The sequence below is a fragment of the Saccostrea echinata genome, unplaced genomic scaffold (assembly GCF_033153115.1).
Source record: "Saccostrea echinata isolate AGI-Se365-2 ecotype Australia unplaced genomic scaffold, CSIRO_AGI_Sech_v1 ptg000056l, whole genome shotgun sequence".
NCBI classification, from domain to species: Eukaryota; Metazoa; Mollusca; class Bivalvia; order Ostreida; family Ostreidae; genus Saccostrea; species Saccostrea echinata.
In genome coordinates, this window is record NW_026889805.1 from 3,881,720 (window position 1) to 3,904,254 (window position 22,535).

Genomic DNA, 22,535 nt, shown 5'->3' on the forward strand with positions numbered 1-22,535 from the left:
AAATCATGACCCCTTTGGACAGGAAAGACCACAGTTTTTTGAGAATATCCAGTTTTACGTTGGAATACATGTACTTTGTAAATAGAAAGACACCTGTCGATGTAAAAAATGCTTCAGTGCCTTCAATTGGTGACATTCAAGTTTTCATGCTCCCCTGAGCCAAAGGCTCAAGTGAACTTTGCTGATCTTAAAGTGTCAAGAGTTTTGTCTTTTGTCATCTGTAAACTTTTCACATGTTCACTTTTTCTCCAGAACCACTAGGCCAATATCAATTCTACTTGGTGCAAAATATCCAAGTTTGAAGGGAATCAAGGTTTGTTTAAATGAAGGACCACACTTTTGTCAAGGGGAGATAAAGAACAAGTATGAAAAATAGAATGGGATAGAGCTAGAGTAGGGCTGGAATAGGGGATCATCAAATATTTAATCAGAAATATCTTTAAATCTCCTCATGAACAGCAGGGGTACAATTAATCCTAGAGAGCATTTCCAGTAGAATCAGTTGTCAAATGAAGGCTGTATGCATGGAGATAAAAGCCACAATGAGGAGCTAGTCTCAGTTTTACATTGGAATATATAGGAAGGACATTATAAAAAGCTTATTGTAAAATACAGAAGGCTAGTAGTAGTAGTTGATTAAATAGCAAAACATCTTCCTTTAGTCTAGATAAAGATACATGTGTGTAAGTTCCATTTATAGCTCCTCGGGCAAGAATGGGGCGATATTATAGGATGAGAGTATTTGATAGGAATGTACAGATTCCCTTGGGTACTAATTGCACCCAGTTATTTGTAGACTATTTTAGTGTTCATATGAAGCAGAATTTATTCAAAATCTACATGAAAAGAAGTTTCTTGCTGTGGCCTTCAATTCAACATTTAGATATATCGACTATGTTTTATCAATTAACAATATTCATTTTCATTCCTACATTGATTTGGTATATCCCTTTGAACTCAAAATAACAGATACCATGGAGTCTGACAAATCTGTTTTATATTTGAATATTTTACTAGAAAAAGAACAACAAAACTGTTATAAATATTAATACAAAAATAGGTCTGCTAATAATAGGGCGCAATTGCAGTCTATCATTAAGTCGAATGTTGACTAAAGTTCTTCATGCAAATTGTTAGGCCATTATTTTCACAGAAATTGTCTACGAATTTTGCCGTTTTTTACGGTGGGTGTGACCGGTCGACAGGGGATGCTTACTCCTCCATGATGGCACCTGATCCCACCTTTGACGTTTTTAGAAGTCCATGTTTACTCCAAATTTGTATTTTTTCATTTGACTTCTGAACTTAATTCATATTTCTTGCACCTGAAAAATCTTTTTAAAAAATCATCTTCTCTAGTAGAGCAGACTGACAGTTGGTCGAATTAATTTGCAATGAAATATATGGAATAACAAACAGTATTCAAGCTCAAAAGTCCATTAAACAATACAAATCAGGAGCAAACACAGACCTGTAAAACATCAGATGTGGGATCAGGTGCCATAGAGGAGTGAACATCCCCTGCCGACCGGTCACACCCGCCGAGTGCTCCTTGTCATGATCGGGAAATAACGGAAAAATCCGTCGACAATTCAGTGTGTAAATAATGGCCTAACAATTAGTATGAAAAACGTCAGCATTTGACTTAATGATAGATTGTATTTTTAAACGAGATTGCTGATATTTTCGTTTAAACTTTTTTTGTAAATAACCTACCTCGTTTTAGAAATTGGTCATTCGTAGAGCATGCTCTTGCGTATTGAGTCAACTGAGAGATATAAACCCCGTATGCAGGTGATAAAGGTATAGTGCTGCATAAGTAAGGGAAGTTGACGATTGAAAAGTTGAAGTCATTACGTTTATCTTAAAGCTTTGTTGTTAGATTACCATTAACGTCTTTTCTAGTAAAATATCCAAATATGAAAAAGATGTGTCAGACCCTGTGGTATCTTTTATTTCAAGCTCACTGGGATATATGGTATCGACATAAGAATGGAAATAACCACTATTAATTGACAATACGTCGTCGATATATCTAAATGTCGAGTTGAAGGCCACAGCAAGTGTTTTCTTCTTTTCACGTATAAGATTCTGAACAAATTCTGCTTCATATATATGAATACAAAAATAGTTCTGCTAAAAACGGTACGCAATTGGTATACCCATGGAAATTTCCAAGCATTCTTATCTAAATGTAGATTCAGGTTCCTTAAAAAGATTGTTCTTGGTGGCACAATTGGGGAATTAAATTTTCAACAAATATGTATCATTTTGAAGAATAAAAAACTGCAATTTGTTTACTTGATGTCGAATCTGAGTATAATGTAGAGATTCTTAACATTCAAATCATGAAATTTAACTGGGAGATGAAAATACATACATGTCAGAAAGCATTGATCCACGTTCAAATTCCTGTCCACAGGCCAGTTTTGGGGTACAGTTAATTTTTCAAAAGGAATTCATTGGAAAGATCTTTAAAAATTGTATTTTTAGATGAACTTGAATTTACATGTGCAAGCAACATTTTGTGGTGTAGATTAGAACTTCCTCAAGCCCTGTAGCATGGGGAAGTCTGGAGACACAATAGGTTCATGGAGTCAAACAAGTCAATCCATGCATGTACATCGAACAAATTTTAGAAAATCTTTGGTTTCAGAATATTTGTCAGGTTTATCTGCAAGAATTCTCGTGTATCATAGATCCAAATTTGTTCAAATCATGGCACCTGGGGATTAGAGTGGGGTCTTGATAGAAACTGGAATGTATAGGGAAAGAATTATAAACGGACCACAATTATTCATACATATATTAGAGTTAAATCCTCTAACGTGTCATGAGGCTCATGAGGTCGGTGCTTAAACATAGTTTCTGTGCCAAGCGAATGCGAGTCATTGACTCTTCCTGGATGGGACACTACCAGTCCATTGCAGATTAACCCCCAGCGTAAGCTGGTACCCATTGCAGCTGGTTGGACTGAGACAGTGTAGATAAAGTGCCTTGTTTAAGGACACATAAGTGCCCACAGCGGGGTTTTAACCTTTGGGTTACTGGCCAAACATCTATGACCACTGAGGTATGTGCTCCACTATTCGAACAGATATACAAGCAATGATTCTTATATTCACGACTGTATAAATGATGGAACATGGATAAAGGATTGGCTCATAGTAGGCGTCAAAATTTTACATTTGAATGTATCAAAAAGAAAAGAAAATTAGCAAGACCAAAATTAGTGAAATTGGAAAGAAGGCATTGTCGTGTAGTATAACTGGGTTTTTTGAAGTCTTGACACCATTTGCTAAGCTAGAGCCATTGCTGTCTGCAGTAGGAACGCAGACTCCAAGTAACAATTTAACAAGGCCTTGATTTGGAATCAAGAGCAACAAGTATAACGAAGGATAATGTTAAAAACGTGAGTTAGGTTAGATCCCAGAAAAGGATTTCATAAATACCCTTTCTTTAGAAGAAATTTCATGTATTTGTCAGGAAATTAGTCAGGAAAAGATGTGTACTGCAACTGAGCTTTGTGGACCTTGCGCCTCTTGGTCTTATTCTCATGGAATGTACGCTAGCTGCTGAATTGTTGGGACTAATTACTGATACCACAAAGAAAAACTTAGATGTTTCCTTTTTTCATAACCTTTATTTGAAAATGTCCACATACTTTATAAGTACTATGAAAGAACAATGTGCTGATAGTTAAAAAATCGCAATAAGTCTGGACCAGACAATGATTTTTGTGGCTGCACATTACAGTACAAAGTGATTAATTTCATGGTTTTAATTCTAAGAACTTGGAATTTGGATCATTTCGAAAAAATTTCCCACAATTTACGAAATTATTTAGGTTATGTGGGAAAAAAACAAGTTACAAACCCATCACCAAGTCTTTTAAAAACACACACACACACAAAGTAAAGGAATTCCTAAATTTGTCATTTGTCCTGTACATGGTAGTTGGAATAATGATCAGATTTCAAATCAAACTTCATTTATAAAATTACAACAAAGTTCTTCAATTAAAGGTTATCATTTTGGATTCACATTTAAATTCTTTCACACCCTTGTCGTTAGTTCATCAGCTGATGATTCGTGTAGTTTACGAGTTCTCAGTAACTACTTAATTCCATTGGCATACTGAAGTAGGGTTGGCAGTATTCCTAGAAAATCAATTTGGACATTTTTACTATAATGTTGTTGACAAAGAATTTCAAAATCCCATTCAAAGACTTTAATACATAAAAGTAGTGATTTATTTGTAGAATATTGTCATATTCTTGTCATTTAACATTTAGCATTAGAGCAAAAGGTCTGAGTATCGTAATTATTACATAATATAGACTATCGGATTTTCAAATATGCCATCTATTTGTCAAATGATTAACATTAAAAATTATTATTGTAAGACAAAATTCTGGCATTTTTATATTTCTGTGGTCAAAACATACTTCTCCACCGCACGTTCCTCTTCCATATACATGTATTGTCGGCGTGAGCATATTCTTACGAAGAGCCCGGAGCTCTTCTTTTGTGCGCATGCTTCTTTCATTCAAGGTGTCAAAATTGGATTTCATGCTTGACAGAAAGTTTCCATAGCTTTCTTCTGCTACTGATAGCTCTAAATAAAAAAAATATGTACCAGTATTCAATACTCTTGTAATTTCTTTTTTTTTTTCGATTTTGAAGGAACTTAATGGATGGATACCTTTTTCAAAAGCAGTAATGTAGGGTTCGTCTTCGTTTTCTTCACATGAATCTGGATAAGCCCAGTTTTCTGGGTATTTCTCTGTTGTATTGTACGTTGACACCTAGTACAGAAATTTAAAATTATCAGTAATTCGTCCAGAATAATAAAAAAAGGCATAGCTAATGTAAACTTCGGTGTACCTTGTTGGTCCGGTTCTCCAAACTAATGTCTAATCTGGGGATTCTCAGATTGTACTTCCTATTAAAACGCCTTTCTGGCACCGGTGATAACTATAAAGTAGACACAACAATGTATAACTGAGGTTTGTAAAATTTTACATACAATGAATAGATTGCTGACAAACTCTTCTACCATGTACAGTACATGTATACTGAATTGTACGATAAGCTAGGGCCATGTACGAGTAATAATTTTTTCATTTCAAATGATGAAAAAGAACAAGCATTTTATAAACTGGAGATTGCAAACCTTTGGCTCTTGTCTCTGGTTTAATGATAATCCCATATCGAAGCGTAGACGACGGATTTCCTGCTTTAACTCCAAACTTTTAGCACTGATAGTCAAGAAGTTCGACTTACACTGATCAAGGAACTCCCCGTATTGATTTTCCATCTCAAGTTCTTCTGAAAGTTAGATAAATAGATATTGATGTCATACTTGTAAATCAGCGAGAAATCTCTAAAATGTATATTTGTTTTTGTATGTAAAATATTAAACAAACCATCCTGAACAAGATCTTCCTTGCTCTCTTCAAATTCTTTTTTGTTATAATAAACTGGGGAATAGTCCGATGTCCTTTGGAGTGTTGGCTTCTGAAAAAAGACCAGGATTTATTTTGATAAACTTAATTTTGAACTCTTTTATTGTCAATGTGAAATGGATCTTTCAAATGTTTACATCATTTGAAAGCATACAAGGAAACAAGTAAAATCCTACTAGAATTGGAGACTTCTTTTCTAGTCGTTTTGGGATTGTTATCTTGTTTGGAGTGTAGTAATCTTGTACAGGGTCCTCATCATCGCTTTGGTACCCCGGTGAATACATGGACCGGGGAGTGTATGCTGGTGACACCTCATCCCCCAGTTTCCTAGCTGTGGACAGGGTGTTGATGGAAGGTATGGTGATGTCTGTGTATGGAGATCGGGAGGAGGTGGGCCGACTCTTTATGCTATACCCTGTGGACCTTCCACTAGCCAAAGTATTGTACGCCGAATCATAAGACTCGTCCAAAATATCTTGCTTCCACTTGATGTTGCTTAATTCGTTGTCAAGTCCGTCTAGCTGAGAAATAAAGAAAAATGCTATCACAGAAAGAGAATAGGGTTACCTCAACAAGTGAATGTTTAGAAAGGTCAAATATTAAACGTACGTCATCTTTATAATTAGATTCGTAAGGAAAATTTTCCCACAAGTCCAAGTGTGATGAGGAATTAGTCATTTGTTCGCGTGCTTCTTGTAGATCCCTCTTTGATCGCGTACATCTTTGTCGCAGGCTTTCACACTCAGCGTGTAATTTTCTCAGGGAGTCACCGTGCCTTTTCTCCAGAACTGATTCTGCAAGTGAACAATTACACAATACAAGAATGGCATCACAGAATAGATAGCCCCCCCCCCCCTCCCAATGATTTCATTTTACCTTCATCATCAGATGTTTCAGACCCAACATCTAAATTCAGAGCCAATTCATTCCACCTTGATCCTGAAGTAGATGGCTTGCCTGCTAATCTAGGGGTGGAAGTCTGGTATTTCATTCGAAGTGCAGGCGAACGTGGTGTGTCATTATATGACGTAGTAACAGGAAAGGTTTTGACCTCACCGTCCACCATATCCTGACATATTGGCATCTAACAACAGATTCTTCACATTAGAAGACCACTGATTTTACTTATGCGAAAAAGATCATAAAAAATCTCTCTTACATTCAATACAACAATGAATTGAAATTATCATCTCACGGTTTGATATAGCTTTAAGTTCTCAGACAGCAGCTGCTCGCAGCTGTCAAATCTTGACCTGAGTCGCTGAATATCTTGCTTCAAATTTTCAGTTTTTCTCATGAGATCATTTGATTGCTGTTCGCACATACGAAGGTAGTGCCCATGTTGTCTTTCACAAAGAATACTTCCAACGTCTGGAAAAAAACCCACAAAAATGTGTACCTGTCAGTTATATGATTTCTGTAAACTAAAGCACGATATTCACCTACCTTTTCTTGTTCTAGGGGAATCTACCAAAACTTTCTCTGAATCCTTTATGCATTTCTCATATTTGGCGTAATCTATTTTAAACATAGATGCTGTGATAGGACTTCTAGTCTTTCCGACAGGATCATTCTCCTGATAAGTTGATAAGGTATCCTCGTTTTCATTTCCAGAACGGGAAATGGAGCTCTCTACTGGCACTGACTTTGGCTTGATATCACCAGTTGATGATTTTAAAAAGATTCCCTGGTCATACTTCCGGGGAATAGGGTCCAGTGTCCAGTTATTAGCCACGTGTAGGTTTCTCTTGAAGATGTTGTTGATTGAGGAAAGACCATTTGAGAATTGCTTTCTGTTAATCTGGCTTTGAGCGTATGCTGCAAAGTTTGGACGAGGTGGAGAAAGCACTCTCTCTTTTCCGTAATACGTTGGCTGAGAAAACACAAAACACAGTCTGATTGATCAAAAATGTGATTTAAAATTCGTAGACTGAATAAAGAAATGAACAGTCAAGCAAGTAGTACCTTTATGAATGGAGGGCCCAGGCTTACTTCAGGACTCTTAGAGACATGGAAATTTTCATAAGGCAAGTATATTTTACGTACATCATCATCTAAATCATCATCTAAATCATTGTCGATGAATTTTCTCATCATTTCTATCTCTCTCAGCTACAAAAATAAATTAATTATCAAGGAAATTCAGCTACAAAAATAAATTATCAAGGAAATTCAGCTACAAAAATAAATTATCAAGGACATTCAGCTACAAAAATAAATTATCAAGGACATTCAGCTACAAAAATAAATTAATTATCAAGGAAATTCTTGTTGATATTTTTGGGAACATTCCAATACGTTAAACTTTACATCTAATGAATAAAGATATATGTTTGCCGAATAAGTTTTTTTTCACATAAGCAGAGACAAAGAAGCGGCATGACCTATGTAATATATGGTCTGGTACCAATAAATTATCCGTCAGTATTCCTTTGAGGAGTTCTAAATCTTTTTAAGCAGTTGAAATTTAAAGTATAATTTAAGTTGGTGTAACTGGTTAACGAATTTGAATTGGGTGATGGGGACAAATGTCACCTCTTGTCTCAGAACTTCTTCTGGTTGTGCTTTGCTTTCAGGAACTGTTAAGGAGCTGCCCATTCGTAGACGAACATCACTTAGTTCTCTCCCCACAGTCAGACATTTTTCACTGAGGTAGTCAAATTTCTCCTTCATCCTCTTTAGAAGTGTCCCATATTCCTTTTCTTCATCCTCATCTGCACAAAAATGGTATTTAAGACTTTAGTGATTTGCTACTTTTAATTCATTTTTCATTATGTAGGTGGTCATATAACTTAGAGTGAACTGGAATTATAAATCTAGCTATATACAGTTGGTAAACATATAGACTGGAAAGAAAAGGGATTATGTTATGTGCAAAACCTACTTTGAAAAGGGATTGGTTTAAACGATTTAACAAAGAGAAAGGTCTACTCGAAGTGGTATTTGAACTCATAACCTTTGGTTTTTGTGCTATCAATTTAGAGTAAAGTACTACACTACAAAGAAGACATGCCAAGACTCACCGTCCGCATCGCTATCTCCCCAATCTACGGAAATGTCGTCTCCATTTTTCGGGATCTGACTTTCAGCCAATAATAGTGGGTCTTGTTCGCCAAATATCTCAACATCGTCTGGTAGGTCCTCTACATCAGAACCACATACAGAAATGTCAGACCTTGTTGAGTCATCCCCCTGATACTCCAATTGACGTAATATTTCTTTCTTTTCTTCTGATATCGGAGGGACCTAATTCAAAACCAAAGCCAACAATTATTTTGAAGTTTGTAAAAAGTCTTTTTACAATGTTTCTCTTGCTTTAGGAGAAAATATGATCGCATACCTGATTATCTTGATCAAACCTTTCCAGAATCCTTTTGGCCTCCTCGTCATTCGGTTCGCTATTGTCGATCCTTTGAATATTCTCCACTATGTCGTTATAATATTCATCTCCATGTCTCTTACTCATATCATGGAGAGCTTTGGTGAGGTCACTGGATAAAGAGGTGAACTCTTCTTCTGTCAATGTCGCCTCTTCTCTCTTGTCTACAAGCTTTCTGTTGGCATCCCGAATCTGCTGAATGTTTTTAAGTTCGTTTTCCTCTAAAGCAACGGATCTTTCAAGAATGCATGTTGATATGTTTATAGTAAAACAATCAGGATCTATGATGTTGCTAGCTTGGAAACAGCAACTGCATTCTACTTGTGGTGCCCGCTCGCAATCTTCTTCTGTCTTCTGGAACAGTCGATTCCATTCTGTCGTGGAAAGAATGGACGCGGAGTTCCTGAATGGTTGATCACACTTGCAACACTCTTTAGTTTTCCAGGAATGGAAGAAGCCATGTCGGTGCAGGTTTAGGAGCTGCTCTAGTGAAGTGTTGAGGCGAGCGGTGACAGACTTCACTGTCTTTATGAGAACTTGGGATGCTACATGGAGAAGAGATGACACCAGAAGAAAGTTCAACGGCTCTTTAGACCTCGGCATTTCTAAAGTTTCCTAGTGCTGAAATTATATATAACTTGCTGTCAAATTCTTTAGACATTTCTTGAAGTAATCGTCGTCCAAAGTGGCGTATGCATGCCGTTTGTCCCCTAATGGAACCGACAAATTGCATATAACTTGTTATAAATTATGTAGATTTGTTTGTCGGGTTTTGTAGATCAGTCTTAAGTATTTGTTAAACTGTTTGATTAAATCCCAATGTGCTCGACATGAGGTCAGGCTTTATATCAATCTGGAACCATATCAAAAACGTCAAATATATAGGTTTGCCGATTCAATGATCTGCTAAAATTCCGTAAAGAAGAATTTCACTTTATGAGAACATTAAGTAATGATAGCATGCAGAAATTACAAATGTCTTTTTTTTGACTTGTTAAAGCTAAGATTAATTGTATTTAAATTTTACATAAATTTCTGAAATAAATTGTTATTACACTTATAAATTGATTCTGTTTTACTCGATTTTGTCCTTATTTTATTTGTCGATATTTTATTTACGGGCCTTGCGATGAAATTTTATCTCCGTTTTAATTCAGTGTATAATCGACCGGTATTCATGTATTTAAATTCCTCAACGTAAAAAAGTGTTTCTTTTAGTGTGCTACAAATTAGTAAAGGGCTCTAAATACCTGAGAATCTAGGCACGACTTGTCGGATCAAATACTTACACAAATATTTTCTGTATTAATAAGAATTAAAACAGCTTTATTGACTAAAGTTTAGCCAGCTTATGTTATCAGATTAAAATCGAGATGAAACAATATTGTAAAAATCCTTTAATTAACCTTTAATCAATGTTAAAAAAAATACTGCTGATATTACACAATGTATTGGCAAAGAGCCTTGATGTATGTGTACTTTTTCACCAAACCAAACAGAAAAGAAATAAATAAATAAATTTATCATTGAGAACGTTTTTTTTCCCCCTTCAAAATAAAGTTCTTTTTAGAATTCGCTAGATTCGGAAATTCAAATGATATGGTGTAACCAGCCGCTCTTTTGATAGGAAGGAGTAGTTTGACCTTAATGTTGATAGTTTTAACGTAATATCTTTTTTAAAACAAATACTTTAATGGAAAAAGAAAAGTTTTCTTTCTTAAACATTCAGCTATTGCATCGATCTATTGCATCAATAGTTAAGTATAGTAATATGGTGGCAAACCTTTACATATTGCTAGTCCATATTCCAACATGGGCCTTCAAGCTCCAGGCCCATGACGAAAGTGAGCTAGACAATTTATTTTTGGCAATGGGGCTCAGTGATCATAAAGTGAAGAACAAAACCAGTCTCAATGACCTATTAAGCGGTAAATTGACTGTTAATAAAAAAGACTCCATAAGTCGCCAAGATTTGGCATAATATCAAAAGCTGCCGAGTGTCGATAGCATAATTAATTATTTTTAAAATGGTTTCTAATCATCTTAAAATCTAAACGTACTGAAATCATAAATGTGCAATCATGCTCGAAATACTTATTATTCTGAAAGAATAGATGCATTCTTTAGTTTCTTATGTAATGTTTAGATTAAAATGTGCTAACCATAGTCAACAGTAGACCCTATTATCAGCATTACGCTATTGGGTAACTTGAAACTTAAAGTACATTCAATACAAATATTTGTTTATTCCAAATTCATCAAAATTGTCATCTTGTACACAGTCTCAGAACAGTTTCCGAAATGAAATTTAAGTAACTGTTTTCAATTTTCTTTCTTAGCAATTTATACGGAAGAAATAGTTGAAGCATTTTGTGAATATTGATGTGGCATTGTGTATGATGTTCTTTTTAAAAAAGTTCGTTTGGAATATTAATGGCTTAAAAAAGCATTTTCCACATTGACTTCCACAATGAGCTTATAAATTTAAAGTGTAAACAGAAATAAAATTCTCCTTCAATTTTTCCTGCTTTCTCTCTCTCTCTCTCTCTCTCTCTCTCTCTCTCTCTCTCTCTCTCTCTCCACGACCTTAGTAAATATTCAACACAATATATCGGCGACAATATGTGCAAATATTCACTGTACATATTGTCGCCGAGGACAAAATGTGCCGATGTACATTTTGTCGCCCATTATGCAAGAAGAAAAAAAGGCTCATCTCGGTACATATTGTCGCCGGCGACAATATGTGCCGATGGACGACAATATGTGCAGTGAAGGTGGGTACATATTGTCGCCGACGACAATATGAACAGAAAGACAATATGTACCATCACACCATCCTCTTAATATGACCCCAGTTCAAGGTTCTTCTAGTAAATTGAACACATTAATTTAAATCCCGATTTTATTTCTTCATTTTTTGGCGCTTTCATAGTAGATTTTATAGACCAGACTCCATGTTTTCCCAATTCTATTTTGAAGCTTGTTACAAATGAGGGTTTTATCCAGATACAGGTAACAGCTTTCGTACCTGAGGACCTTTGGTTTCCTGGTAGTGAACCAAGGTTTAAGTTTTTTTTTTTTTTTTTTTTTTTGGGGGGGGGGGGTCTTCTCTTTCATAATATAAACAATACGAATACTTATTAGGAAGCATTAAACGTAGGAAAATGGAACTTTTATTAGAGGCAGTGATGATATTCTTATGGGAAAAAGTCATATATTTTTAAAAAGTATTTTATCCGAATAGGAAACCACATTGAATCAAAACAACCCATTTAATCAACCATTTAAATTAAAATAGAAAATTGAAGTTATAGGCATTAGTATTGCAATGGTTTGCGCCGTAGATATCGGCTTGCGTAGCTCAGTAGGTAGAGCATCTGAATAGCGATGCAGGGATCACGGGTTCGATTCCCAGAGCAGCCATACATTTTCTCCTTGTTATCAAATATAACCTATCATTATGTCGAATTTTGGCTGATGTGTTTCATATCAATTGTTAGACCTTTGCTTTTGTATTAAATTTGGCTACATAATATTCCGACTACCTGATCAATGCGTAGGGCTGACCGCGGATGTGACCGGTCGATAGGGGATGCTTACTCTTCCTGGAACCTCTGGGGATCCGTTTTTTGTGACCAGTTAACAGATCTGTATTGTTTTTAGATTTTTTAAGTTCGATCACTGTTCGTTATTTTCACCTTTTTTCTTCCTGTTACATAATTTGGTGCCGTGACCAGGATTTGAACCTTTGTTGTCGCGGGAGAAAGTCCATCCGTGGGAAAAGAAGAACTTAGGTTGTGTCTTCGAGGCCGAAGGCAATTTAAGGAAGGAGGAATGTATTGTGTTGGGTCGTAGATATCGGCCTAGTAGCAAAGTTGGTAGAACACCTGACTATTGATGCAAGGGTCACCGGGTCCATTACCAGTCTAGCCATACATTTTTTCCTTTCCTGTTACAAAAAAAAAATATAAGGCTGAAGTGACAAACATGAGGGTGTAAGGTTAGGTATTTTGATATGCGAGTATAAGCTTAAGGTGTCAGAGACAGGAACTATACAAGTTGTTAGAGACTGCAGTGACTGACATAAGAACATGAGGGTTAAGTGGCAGGCATTTCAATAAATTGTCAAGTGGCAGACATTTGAATAAATTGTTAAGTGACAGACATTGGAATAAATTGTCAAGTGGCAGACATTGGAGTATATGGTTATAGTAACCGACATTTGAATATATGATTAAAGTACGATGGCCGACAGCGGCCGCCACTTTCTGATTAAGAATATTGTCAATTTGTACAGCGTTTTTGTCAATTTTCGTTGACATATTACAACTAAACTGGTAATGCTATATGCACATGTACACTTTTTACACTGACAATTTACACCAGCGAAAAACATTAAAATTCTTTCGTGTGATATGAAATTAAGATACATAAAACAGGTGGCTTGAAAGAGATAAGGAGCATTTTAATGATTTTCACCGTCAATTAGTCTGAGATATCGTAACCCAGTTAATCCTAGATTAGACGTAAATCGTCATTCTGTCACCTTGTTGTATCATTAAAAAGATATTCTTGGGATTGTAATTAAAAAGGCGAATAAAAGTAATACGTTTGTTGTAATGGATATACATGAATAAAATGGATATATCTCGATCCTCAAAGTGTATGAGACAACTCGATTCTACCTATTATGTAGAGGTAGAAAAACAGGATTTAGTAGCTCTACATGTGAGCATCCAATCAAAAGTTTATGGAATGTACATGCATCAAAAACAAAACTTTAGATACGGAAATATACCCGTTTTTAAGCAAGAATAAAATGACAGCCTTAAATGTGGGAGTCTGTATTTGCTCTCTAAATACATAAAATTAATTACTATATGCTTGAAACACTTTTAAAGGCCAACGCAACCTCTCAAGACTTCCACCTGGTCGGCCAATTATTTTTCAATGTAGCACGGGAATGAAATTATAGGTACATGTAACTTATGTTATCATTTCCTTGTGCGCATTGTTTAAAAAACAAAATTCATGCATCAAAGACACGTCCGATTATGAACAAAATCAAATTTCTGATAGACCTGGAAAATTTCATCCTGGTTACCTATGATGTGACCAGCAGGTACACCAACATGGAATTTTATGAATTAATTACTACAATCTGTCGAGAAAGCATATCTAGAAGACAATACTAATCTCTAATCACCCCGACCTTGCTGTTCTGCTAGAACCTTAAGCTTATCACCTTCAAGTAACCTGTTTTATGTATCTTCATTTCATATCACAAGAAAGAATTTTAATGATTTTCTCCAGTGTAAATTGTCAGTGTAAAAACTGTATATGGACATAAACTATTACCAGTTTAGTTGTAATTTGTCAACGAAAATTGTCAAAAAAGCTGTACAAAATGACAATATTCAGAATCAAAAGTGGCGGCCGCTGTCGGCCATCGTATTAAAGTGACGGAATTGGTGTATATAATTCGAGTGAAGGGCATTGAAGTATATGATTAAAGTGACAAACTTTTGAGTACATGTACATGGTTAAAGTGACGGGCATTGGAGTATGTGATTGACAGACATTGGAGTATAAAGTTAAACTGACAGACATTGAATTCAGTTTAAAGTAAAGGTGACAGACATTAAAGTATTTGGCTAAAGTGATTGACAATGTAGTATATGGTAACAGTGGCTGACATTGGGGTATCGTACATACTCACTTACACGTTGGTTCGCTTATAAGTCGGTTGTATTTTTTCAACTGATTTTGGAAATCTTGCCATCGACCTGCTTATATTTGCAAGAATTGGTTGCCAGTTTTAGATATCGATTGTATTTAACATTGCTTAATGTTTCAAAGTAAGTTTTGTGGTATGACATCAATATTTGATGTTGATCAATATTAGATATTGTATTTCATTAACAATTTTAATAACATTGATCATTTTTAAAAAGGGTAAAATCATTAAAATTTGTAAGCACTTGACGTACTTTATGCATATTGCAACCTTGAATATTAAAGTGACAGACATTGGGGTATAGGAAAGATACCACAGAGTCTGACACTAGTTTCATATTTAGATATTTTACCAGAAAAAGACTAATGCTTGCTGACAAGATCATTGTATTGACCATAGAATTTAAGAAATGTTGAATTTAAACGAGACTGTTGATATTCTTGTTTCATCAACTTGTTTGTCAATAACTTACCTTGTTTTAGAAATTTTTCGTACGTGGAGCATTCTAATGCGTATCGAATTAACTGAGAGACATAAACCCAATATGCAGGTGATAGGGGTATATTGCTACATTATAAGTAAGGGAAGTTGACGATTGAAAAGCCGAAGTCATCACGTTGGTTGTTAGGTTACCATTAACGTCTTTTTCTAGTAAAATATCCAAATATGAAACAGATATGTCAGACTCTGTGGTATCTCTTATTTCAAGCTTAATGGGATATATCGGGTCCACATATGAATGGAAGTACTGCTGCATATGAATACAAAAATAGGTCTGCTGATAACGGGGCGCAATTGGTACCCATGGAAATTCTGACAGATTGTTGGAAGAATTGGTCTCCAAAAACTACATAGATATTGTCAATCAGAAACTCAACCATCTTTTTAATGTCAACTTCAGAGTACTTATGTGTACAATCAGAATTTTTTTTTTTTAAAAATGTTACAAATGACAAATGATAAGGTAAGTAAATTTACGACTTCCATTTTTATTGAAAAAGCAGCTAATAATGATGTCAAAAAGCCTTGTGTTAGTTCGGGGCTCTATTGACTATATAGTGAAAATGCATTAATTCTTTGAAAATCTTCTCCTCTGCTCCTGGGATTAAGCCGATGAACTAAGTGCATGATTATGATGAGCAAGGGTGCCTCTTCCAAAATTGTGAATTTCATGGCCTCTGGGTCGGGAGTTCTGATGTTAAGGTGGGGCTCTTTTGATTATAATAGTAAAAATGCATTAATGCTTTGGAAATCTTCTCCTCTGTTCCTTGGTCTTAAGCAAAGAAACTAAATGCATAGTTATAGTAAGCAATGGTGCCTCTTCCAAAATTATTAAACGTGTGGCCCCAGTGTCAAGGGTTCGTTTGGGATGGGGGCTCTACTGATTATATAATGAAAATGCTTTATTTCTTTGATTCTCCTCGGCACTGCCTTTGGCTATTAAGTAAACAAACTAAGTGTATAGTTATGATGAGTAAGGGTGCCTCTATCGAAATTGTGTATTTTCTGGCCTCTGGTTTAAAACATGAACCCAACTGAATTGTGGGAAAGTTGTTACATGATACTCAGGTGACCTTTAAGGCCTGTGGGCCTCTTGTTGGTCAAAGTGACATGCATTAGAGTATATTGTAAAGTGGCAAACATTGGTGTATATGATTAAAGTGACGGACATTGGAGTATATGATAAAAGTAACTGACATTGGAGTATATGATTAAAATGACGGACATTGGAGTATATGTTTAAAGTATAACGGACATCAGAGAACACATTTGACCTATTTAAGATATTTTTATGTCAGTTCATTAAGTCCCCCGAAAGCACTTTGTTCATATTTATTAAGGCAACAGTAACATATACATAAGAACATTTTTTATAAGATAAAAAAGTAAAATTTGACAAGTATTTATGATCACAGTCTTTACGTTGAGGTCTGTGCTTGATCCACATGTGCATAGCCATATACGTTCTGGTTTTGATATTCACAGAGTATTGTTGTAGAGGAAGGCAGATCACAATATAGAACAGCTAGACGAACCTGAGGAAGGTACCCATGGAAACACAGGAGGTAGGAGGGCGGGGTCAGGCTCCTGGAAGGGCTGAGAGAAATAAACCCTGTAACATTGAGCATTGAGTTAAAAATGCAAGGTGATGGTTGTCAATTTGATTGACGTTATCCCGTCTATAGTATTATCTAAGAATGCAAAGTTTATATTGTATTGTTATATAAATACTAGACTAAGTATATACTGCAATAGTATTCATATTCAGTTATTTATTGATGCTTTGATGATCAATAAGTATGACTTTTATAATTTTCAGATGTAATTAGATACCTGATTGCAGTTACAAAGTGTTTGCCGACCCCCGCGGGACTTATCACGTTAGATTTGCTGTTATCCACACCTAGCGGAGAATGCTGTTTGAAGAGGTAGGATACAGTATCAACAGTGTAGACAGGTAGTCCTGGAAAATTAAGAAAATATTATACAATGATATCATTTTCCAAAGTACAAAGGTGATTTTATTGGTGTACGGTCTGTTAAATCAATATATTCGAGATGTAGTGTTACTCAAATGTGGATTCTTAAAAACTTCAAAGAACGTACAAATCAGAAATTTTTACCACCAGTAGCATCAAAACGTACAACTTTTCAACACCTTATACAACCATTCCCCGTGATAAATTAAAGACCAGGCTTTTAGACATCATAGACAACAATAATAATAATGTTTAATAATAATAACTGCTTCTTTAATTTCAAGGCTCAAGGGTCTTAACGGTCACTAAGCAGAGATTTTCAAAGAACTAGAACATTTTTACTATATAATCAATATAATTCCCAATAACACAAGAATCCCTGACCCAAGGACCAGTTATTTCATTATTTTGATAGAGGCACCTTTACTCATCATATGAATGAATTTAGTTAATCTAATAATTACCTAGAAGCAGGGAAGAAGACTTTCACAGAATTAATGCATTTTCACTACATAATCAATAGAAACCCATCCTACACCAAAGCACCTCACCCACGGACCCAGGAATTTCACAATTTCGGAAGACGCATCCTTGCCTCTTACGGGTTCTTCGGATGAGACTTCAAAAACCGAGGCCCCATGTCACGGCAGGCGTTGGCACGATAAAGACCTGTCACTGCTCAATGGCCCTGAGTGTCGAGTAAAGGTCAAAATTTGAAGCCCTTCATCGGTATATGGTGACGTCTCTATATGAGTGAAAAATTCTCGAATGGGACGTAAAAGAACATACAATCAATCAATCATATATAATCATGCATATTGTTTGCTTAATACCAGAAACAGAGAAGAATTTTTTTTAAAGAAATAATGCATTTCCACTATTTAATAATAGAACCCCACTATAACACTAGAACCCTTCATCCAGGACTATGAATTTCTCAAATTTTGGAAAGGACACCCATGTTCTCAACACCATGCACTTATTTTGTCTGCTAAATATGCATGGGTGAGATTTTTAAAGAAGTAATCAATTTTCACTATACACATGAATGTTCAATAGAACCTGCCTTAAGCCTTTTTCCCTGCAGTTGAAGAGTTCCCATACTTAATTAAAGGACCTGTGTGCTACATTTTAATGTCTATATATGGTACTGTACACTTCCTCTAGAACAAGTTTGGATCAACAAAGCATCTAGAATATATGCTTAGTAATTTTTGTAGATTTTCTTTGAATTATACGAGAATTTTCATCAATTGATATCTTTTAAAAACCCCGGTAAGGCATGCTGATTTTTTGTCTTGGAACATCTGATGGCATTATAATCTTAAATTAAGAATATCTTGAAGAATTATCAGTAGGTAAGGAACGTTGTGTATGTCCTTAACATCAGAACACTTGACCCAGGGGCTGGGAATAGGTACCCTTGCTTGTCATAACCATGCACTTAGTTTATTTGCTCAATACCCAAGTGCAGAGAAGAAGACTGATGTCTTACATACAAATTGCTAGGCCATTGATTTCCAATGAATCGTCTACGAGTTTTTTCGTCTACCCAATCACGAGGGGCACACGGCAATCGACAGGGGATGCTCACTCTTCCATTGCACCTTATCCCACCTCTGTTTTTAGAGTTCCGTGTTTGCTCTGATCACAATTTGTATTGTTTAATGGACCTTTGAGCATGATTACTTGTGTTTACCGGTATCTTCACATTTAGTCTGTTGGGACTTCAAGTTTTAGCCTACTGTTGATTCAACATTGTTTTGGGGGGACCGATGTTCCTGGATTTCGTTGGTCATCCTTACCCGTACAATCGATAACTTTGTCACCATATTGTTTATTAAATCTTCTATGTGAATAATTTACCCTCGAAATTATGTCCCCCATATTATCATTGGGTACCAATGGCTGATCTAGACTTACTAATCACCCATGTGCAAGATTAGCTCTGGATATCCGACAAGTGCGTCCCCACCAACTAGTTAAATGTTGCCTGTCCACGAACACTAAACCCCCGAATTAATGATTTGACAGTATACCTGTCGCTCTAAGCCAAGCTTCTATCCGGAACATTGTTTGTGCCATATTTTCAAATGACTTTTGACCAGTGCGGACAGGAAGAAAGAGTTTCGAGGACAGGCATGGCGGAAAGGAATTTGTTGAACTTCCTTTCACTTTGAAGATGCGTATTATCTGTAGCTGTTTTCCTTCTGAAGTACCGAAGACAAAATCATCGGTATCGTTTGAAAGAACATCTACCTCACCTGAAAGGAAAAATTTTCATACATAGCTCTATTCCAGCGCTTACATAAACAGACGGTGCAATCAAGCAAGGGAGATTGAAATGTATGATTACCCATTGCTTCCAGGTATTTTGATATATGAGTCTGTATATTGACAATCCGTCCTTCCTGGAAAAAAAAAACAGTATGTATTCATATTTTTCACTCATAAACTGCAAGAAAATGGAACACGAATGGAGTAATAAGGTACATACTCTGAGTTCTGTGGGTGGATTTTTAGATAGACGTTCTAATGTTTCTTCGTATGTCTCGAACTTGGCAGGTGTCCCCATTCCAGGTTTCCTGGTTACTTTAGGTATAACATCTATCAATTCTGGGGAAAATGCAAGCAAATCTACATATATATTTTAAGTCCCTTAATCTTTTCAAAACGATGTCAAAAGCATTCTTCATCTATGTTGATAATAATAGCAGACCAAGTAACAGAGTAAGCATGGACAATATTATAATGTCACCATGGACACGAGATATGTGCAGTACTAGTGATGTTTTTTCTAACTATTTAGCACACTTACCAAAGGTTTCTTGTGTTGGAGTTCCAATGACGTAGAATATTCGGAGAATCTGTGTGTAACGCCGTGATTTCCCACCATTTTCATGAAACACTGTATTGTCAGGATCCACGTCCAACTTCTCAAATCCCTCCGCTGCCTTTATCACGGCACACTCCACAGTCAAAATAGTCCCTTCAATTGTATGAAGAACTACTTAACGCAAAAGATGAATATCAATGCACTGTAAATGTAATTATTATTACTCTGTGTAGCTTTATGAAATGCCATATATCACGTTATGGTGGACTTACCTCCGAGGGGTTTACTCTGGAGTTCTCTGTTTAACTTGTCTACTGTGGTTCTCAGTCCTTCGTATGACGTCATGGTTTGAATTAAAGCCGGACCGTGAAATCTGCGACGTCCGTAGTAAGCGATTGGTATCCCTACTTTGTCTGGAACTCGACTGTAAAGTCCCAACTGCTGAGGCGGCGAGGAACTGTTGTCTCGGACATACAACCACAGCCTGGTTTCAAAATTAGATCAGAATTAAAGACTCCAGTTTCAAACTCCATGAATGTTCGTGACGGGCTCTTTATTGAAATTCATGGAGATAACGAACAGTATTCAAGCTCAAAAGTCCATTAATCAATACAAAATAGGAGCAGAGCAAACACGGACCTCCAAACATCAGAGGTGGGATCAGGTGCCATGGAGGAGTGAGCATCCCCTGCCGACCGGTCACACCCGCCGTGTGCTCCTTGTCATGATCGGGAAATAACGGAAAAATCCGTAGACAATTCAGTGTGTAAATAATGGCCTAACAATTAGTATGAAAAACGTCAGTCAGCAATTGACTCAATGATAAATTGTATTTGCTGACAAGGTCATTGTATCGACCATAGAACTCTGATGACTTTAAACGAGACATCTGATATTCTTGTTTCATCAACTTATTTGTCAATAATTTACCTCGTTTTAGAAATTGTACATACGTAGAGCATGCTCTTGCGTATCGAATCAACTGAGAGATATATACCCCGTATGCAGGTGATGAAGGTATATTGCTGCATAAGTAAAGGAAGTTGACGATTGAAAAGTTAAAGTCATCACGTTTATCATAAAGCTTGGTTGTTAGATTACCATTAACGTCTTTTTCACGTAAAATATCCCAATATGAAACAGATGTGTCAGACTCTGTGGTATCTTTTATCTCAAGTTCACAAGGATATATCGTATCGACATAAGAATGGAAATAGCCATTGTTAATTGACAAAACGTCGTCGATATATCTAAATGTCGAGTTGAAGGCCACAGCAAGTGTTTTCTTCTTTTCACGTACAAGATTTTGGACAAATTCTGCTTCATATGAATACAAAAAAGGTCTGCTAATAACGGGGCGCAATTGGTACCCATGGGAATTCCAATAGATTGTTGGAAGACCTGGTCTCCAAAAACCACATAGATATTGTCAATCAGAAACTCAAGCATCTTTTTAATGTCAACTTCAGAGTACTTGTGTGAACAATCAGAATGTTTTTAACAAAATAATTTTGCAAATGACCAATGACAAGGTAAGTATATTTACGAGTTCCATTTTTATTGAAAAAGCAGCTGTCAATGATATCAAAGTCTTTAGTTCTTCAATAGAATTTTAAAGACGCCTAAAATGAAATGATTTACCTGATACCATTGATATAAACATTAAATCCATAAGTGGCCTCGTGAAATAACATGCTTTCCATTATAACTTCCCCGCTTGGCTCTACTTTACGTTCTACCGTCTCACACTTCCACACGCCGTACATTGGACATTCTCTTAGCCAGTGATTTGCCGCCTGGATCAATGTACTGTAAAATTGAAATGTTCACAAAGAGTGAAAATTTTAGGAACCTAGATCAGACATGTAATGATTATAATTCAGTTGACATAACCAACAGAATGAAATAATTTATCATTACCTGAACTTGTCGTATTCTGGTGGAACTTTCCCTTTCATATTTCCTGGGTGAAGACATCGAGGCATTATATCAATGTAAGCCAAGGGCGGTAACTCCTCCTTAGATACATCAGTTTTTGCTGAAGTTTGGGCCTGGTGGCCCATGATTTCCTCATATGAGGGCGGTGGAAGGGAGTTGATGACTTCTTCTGCGGTTACTATTAGTGGTGGCAAATCCATTCTCAGATTGAACTAACTCGATACTGGTTTATTTGATGAGAAGGGAATGTTGAAAACACAATTTGGGTTCTTCGAAAGTCTGTTTACCGCGACCAGACCAACATTTCATTAATATACAGGTCCTCCTCACGTCCAACAAACTGGAATATTTCATTCGCTCTTTTCTTCAACATGTATGAAGAAAACATTGAATGGCAGCAGTATTGCAAAATTGACCAAAATAGGACATTTAAATCAATAAACCTTGTTTCCTTTATGGTTTCCTTGACGTATTAGGGGAGTTTTCAAAGGCATTTAAACGCTACGAAAATTCGATCTGCACATAGACTTGTTTTGTTTAGGGATTACTTGAGCATATCGAAGCGGGTTTAATTATTATTTATATTCTAAATGTAATTTTTTTTGGTCACATAATGAAACTCATTTGTGTCCAAGTTTGAAATTCATCTAATTTTTTCCTCTCGAGAACATAGTGGTTAAACTACAATTTAATT

At 36.0% G+C, this 22,535-nt stretch overlaps 2 protein-coding genes across 2 annotated transcripts; both read right to left on the reverse strand.

Annotated features, from left to right (window-relative positions):
- Positions 1-3,623: 3,623 nt before the first annotated feature.
- On the reverse strand, positions 3,624-10,748 carry LOC133173314 (uncharacterized). The gene is made up of 16 exons (XM_061308302.1): positions 10,631-10,748; positions 8,809-9,468; positions 8,492-8,714; positions 8,004-8,182; positions 7,434-7,580; positions 6,915-7,341; positions 6,664-6,839; positions 6,345-6,552; positions 6,078-6,262; positions 5,645-5,989; positions 5,430-5,520; positions 5,177-5,331; positions 4,888-4,977; positions 4,706-4,808; positions 4,449-4,618; positions 3,624-4,160 (listed from the first exon to the last, which is right to left on the reverse strand). The coding sequence occupies exons 2-16, from the start codon at positions 9,448-9,450 to the stop codon at positions 4,110-4,112; spliced, it is 3,192 nt and encodes a 1,063-aa protein (XP_061164286.1). The 5' UTR covers positions 9,451-9,468; positions 10,631-10,748; the 3' UTR covers positions 3,624-4,109.
- A 5,687-nt stretch (positions 10,749-16,435) lies between these two features.
- On the reverse strand, positions 16,436-22,150 carry LOC133173322 (uncharacterized). The gene is made up of 9 exons (XM_061308311.1): positions 21,824-22,150; positions 21,545-21,712; positions 20,176-20,387; positions 19,886-20,056; positions 19,565-19,683; positions 19,424-19,478; positions 19,107-19,331; positions 16,922-17,051; positions 16,436-16,700 (listed from the first exon to the last, which is right to left on the reverse strand). Exons 1-9 carry the CDS (start codon positions 22,039-22,041, stop codon positions 16,598-16,600), a joined length of 1,401 nt encoding a protein of 466 aa, XP_061164295.1. The 5' UTR covers positions 22,042-22,150; the 3' UTR covers positions 16,436-16,597.
- Positions 22,151-22,535: the final 385 nt, after the last annotated feature.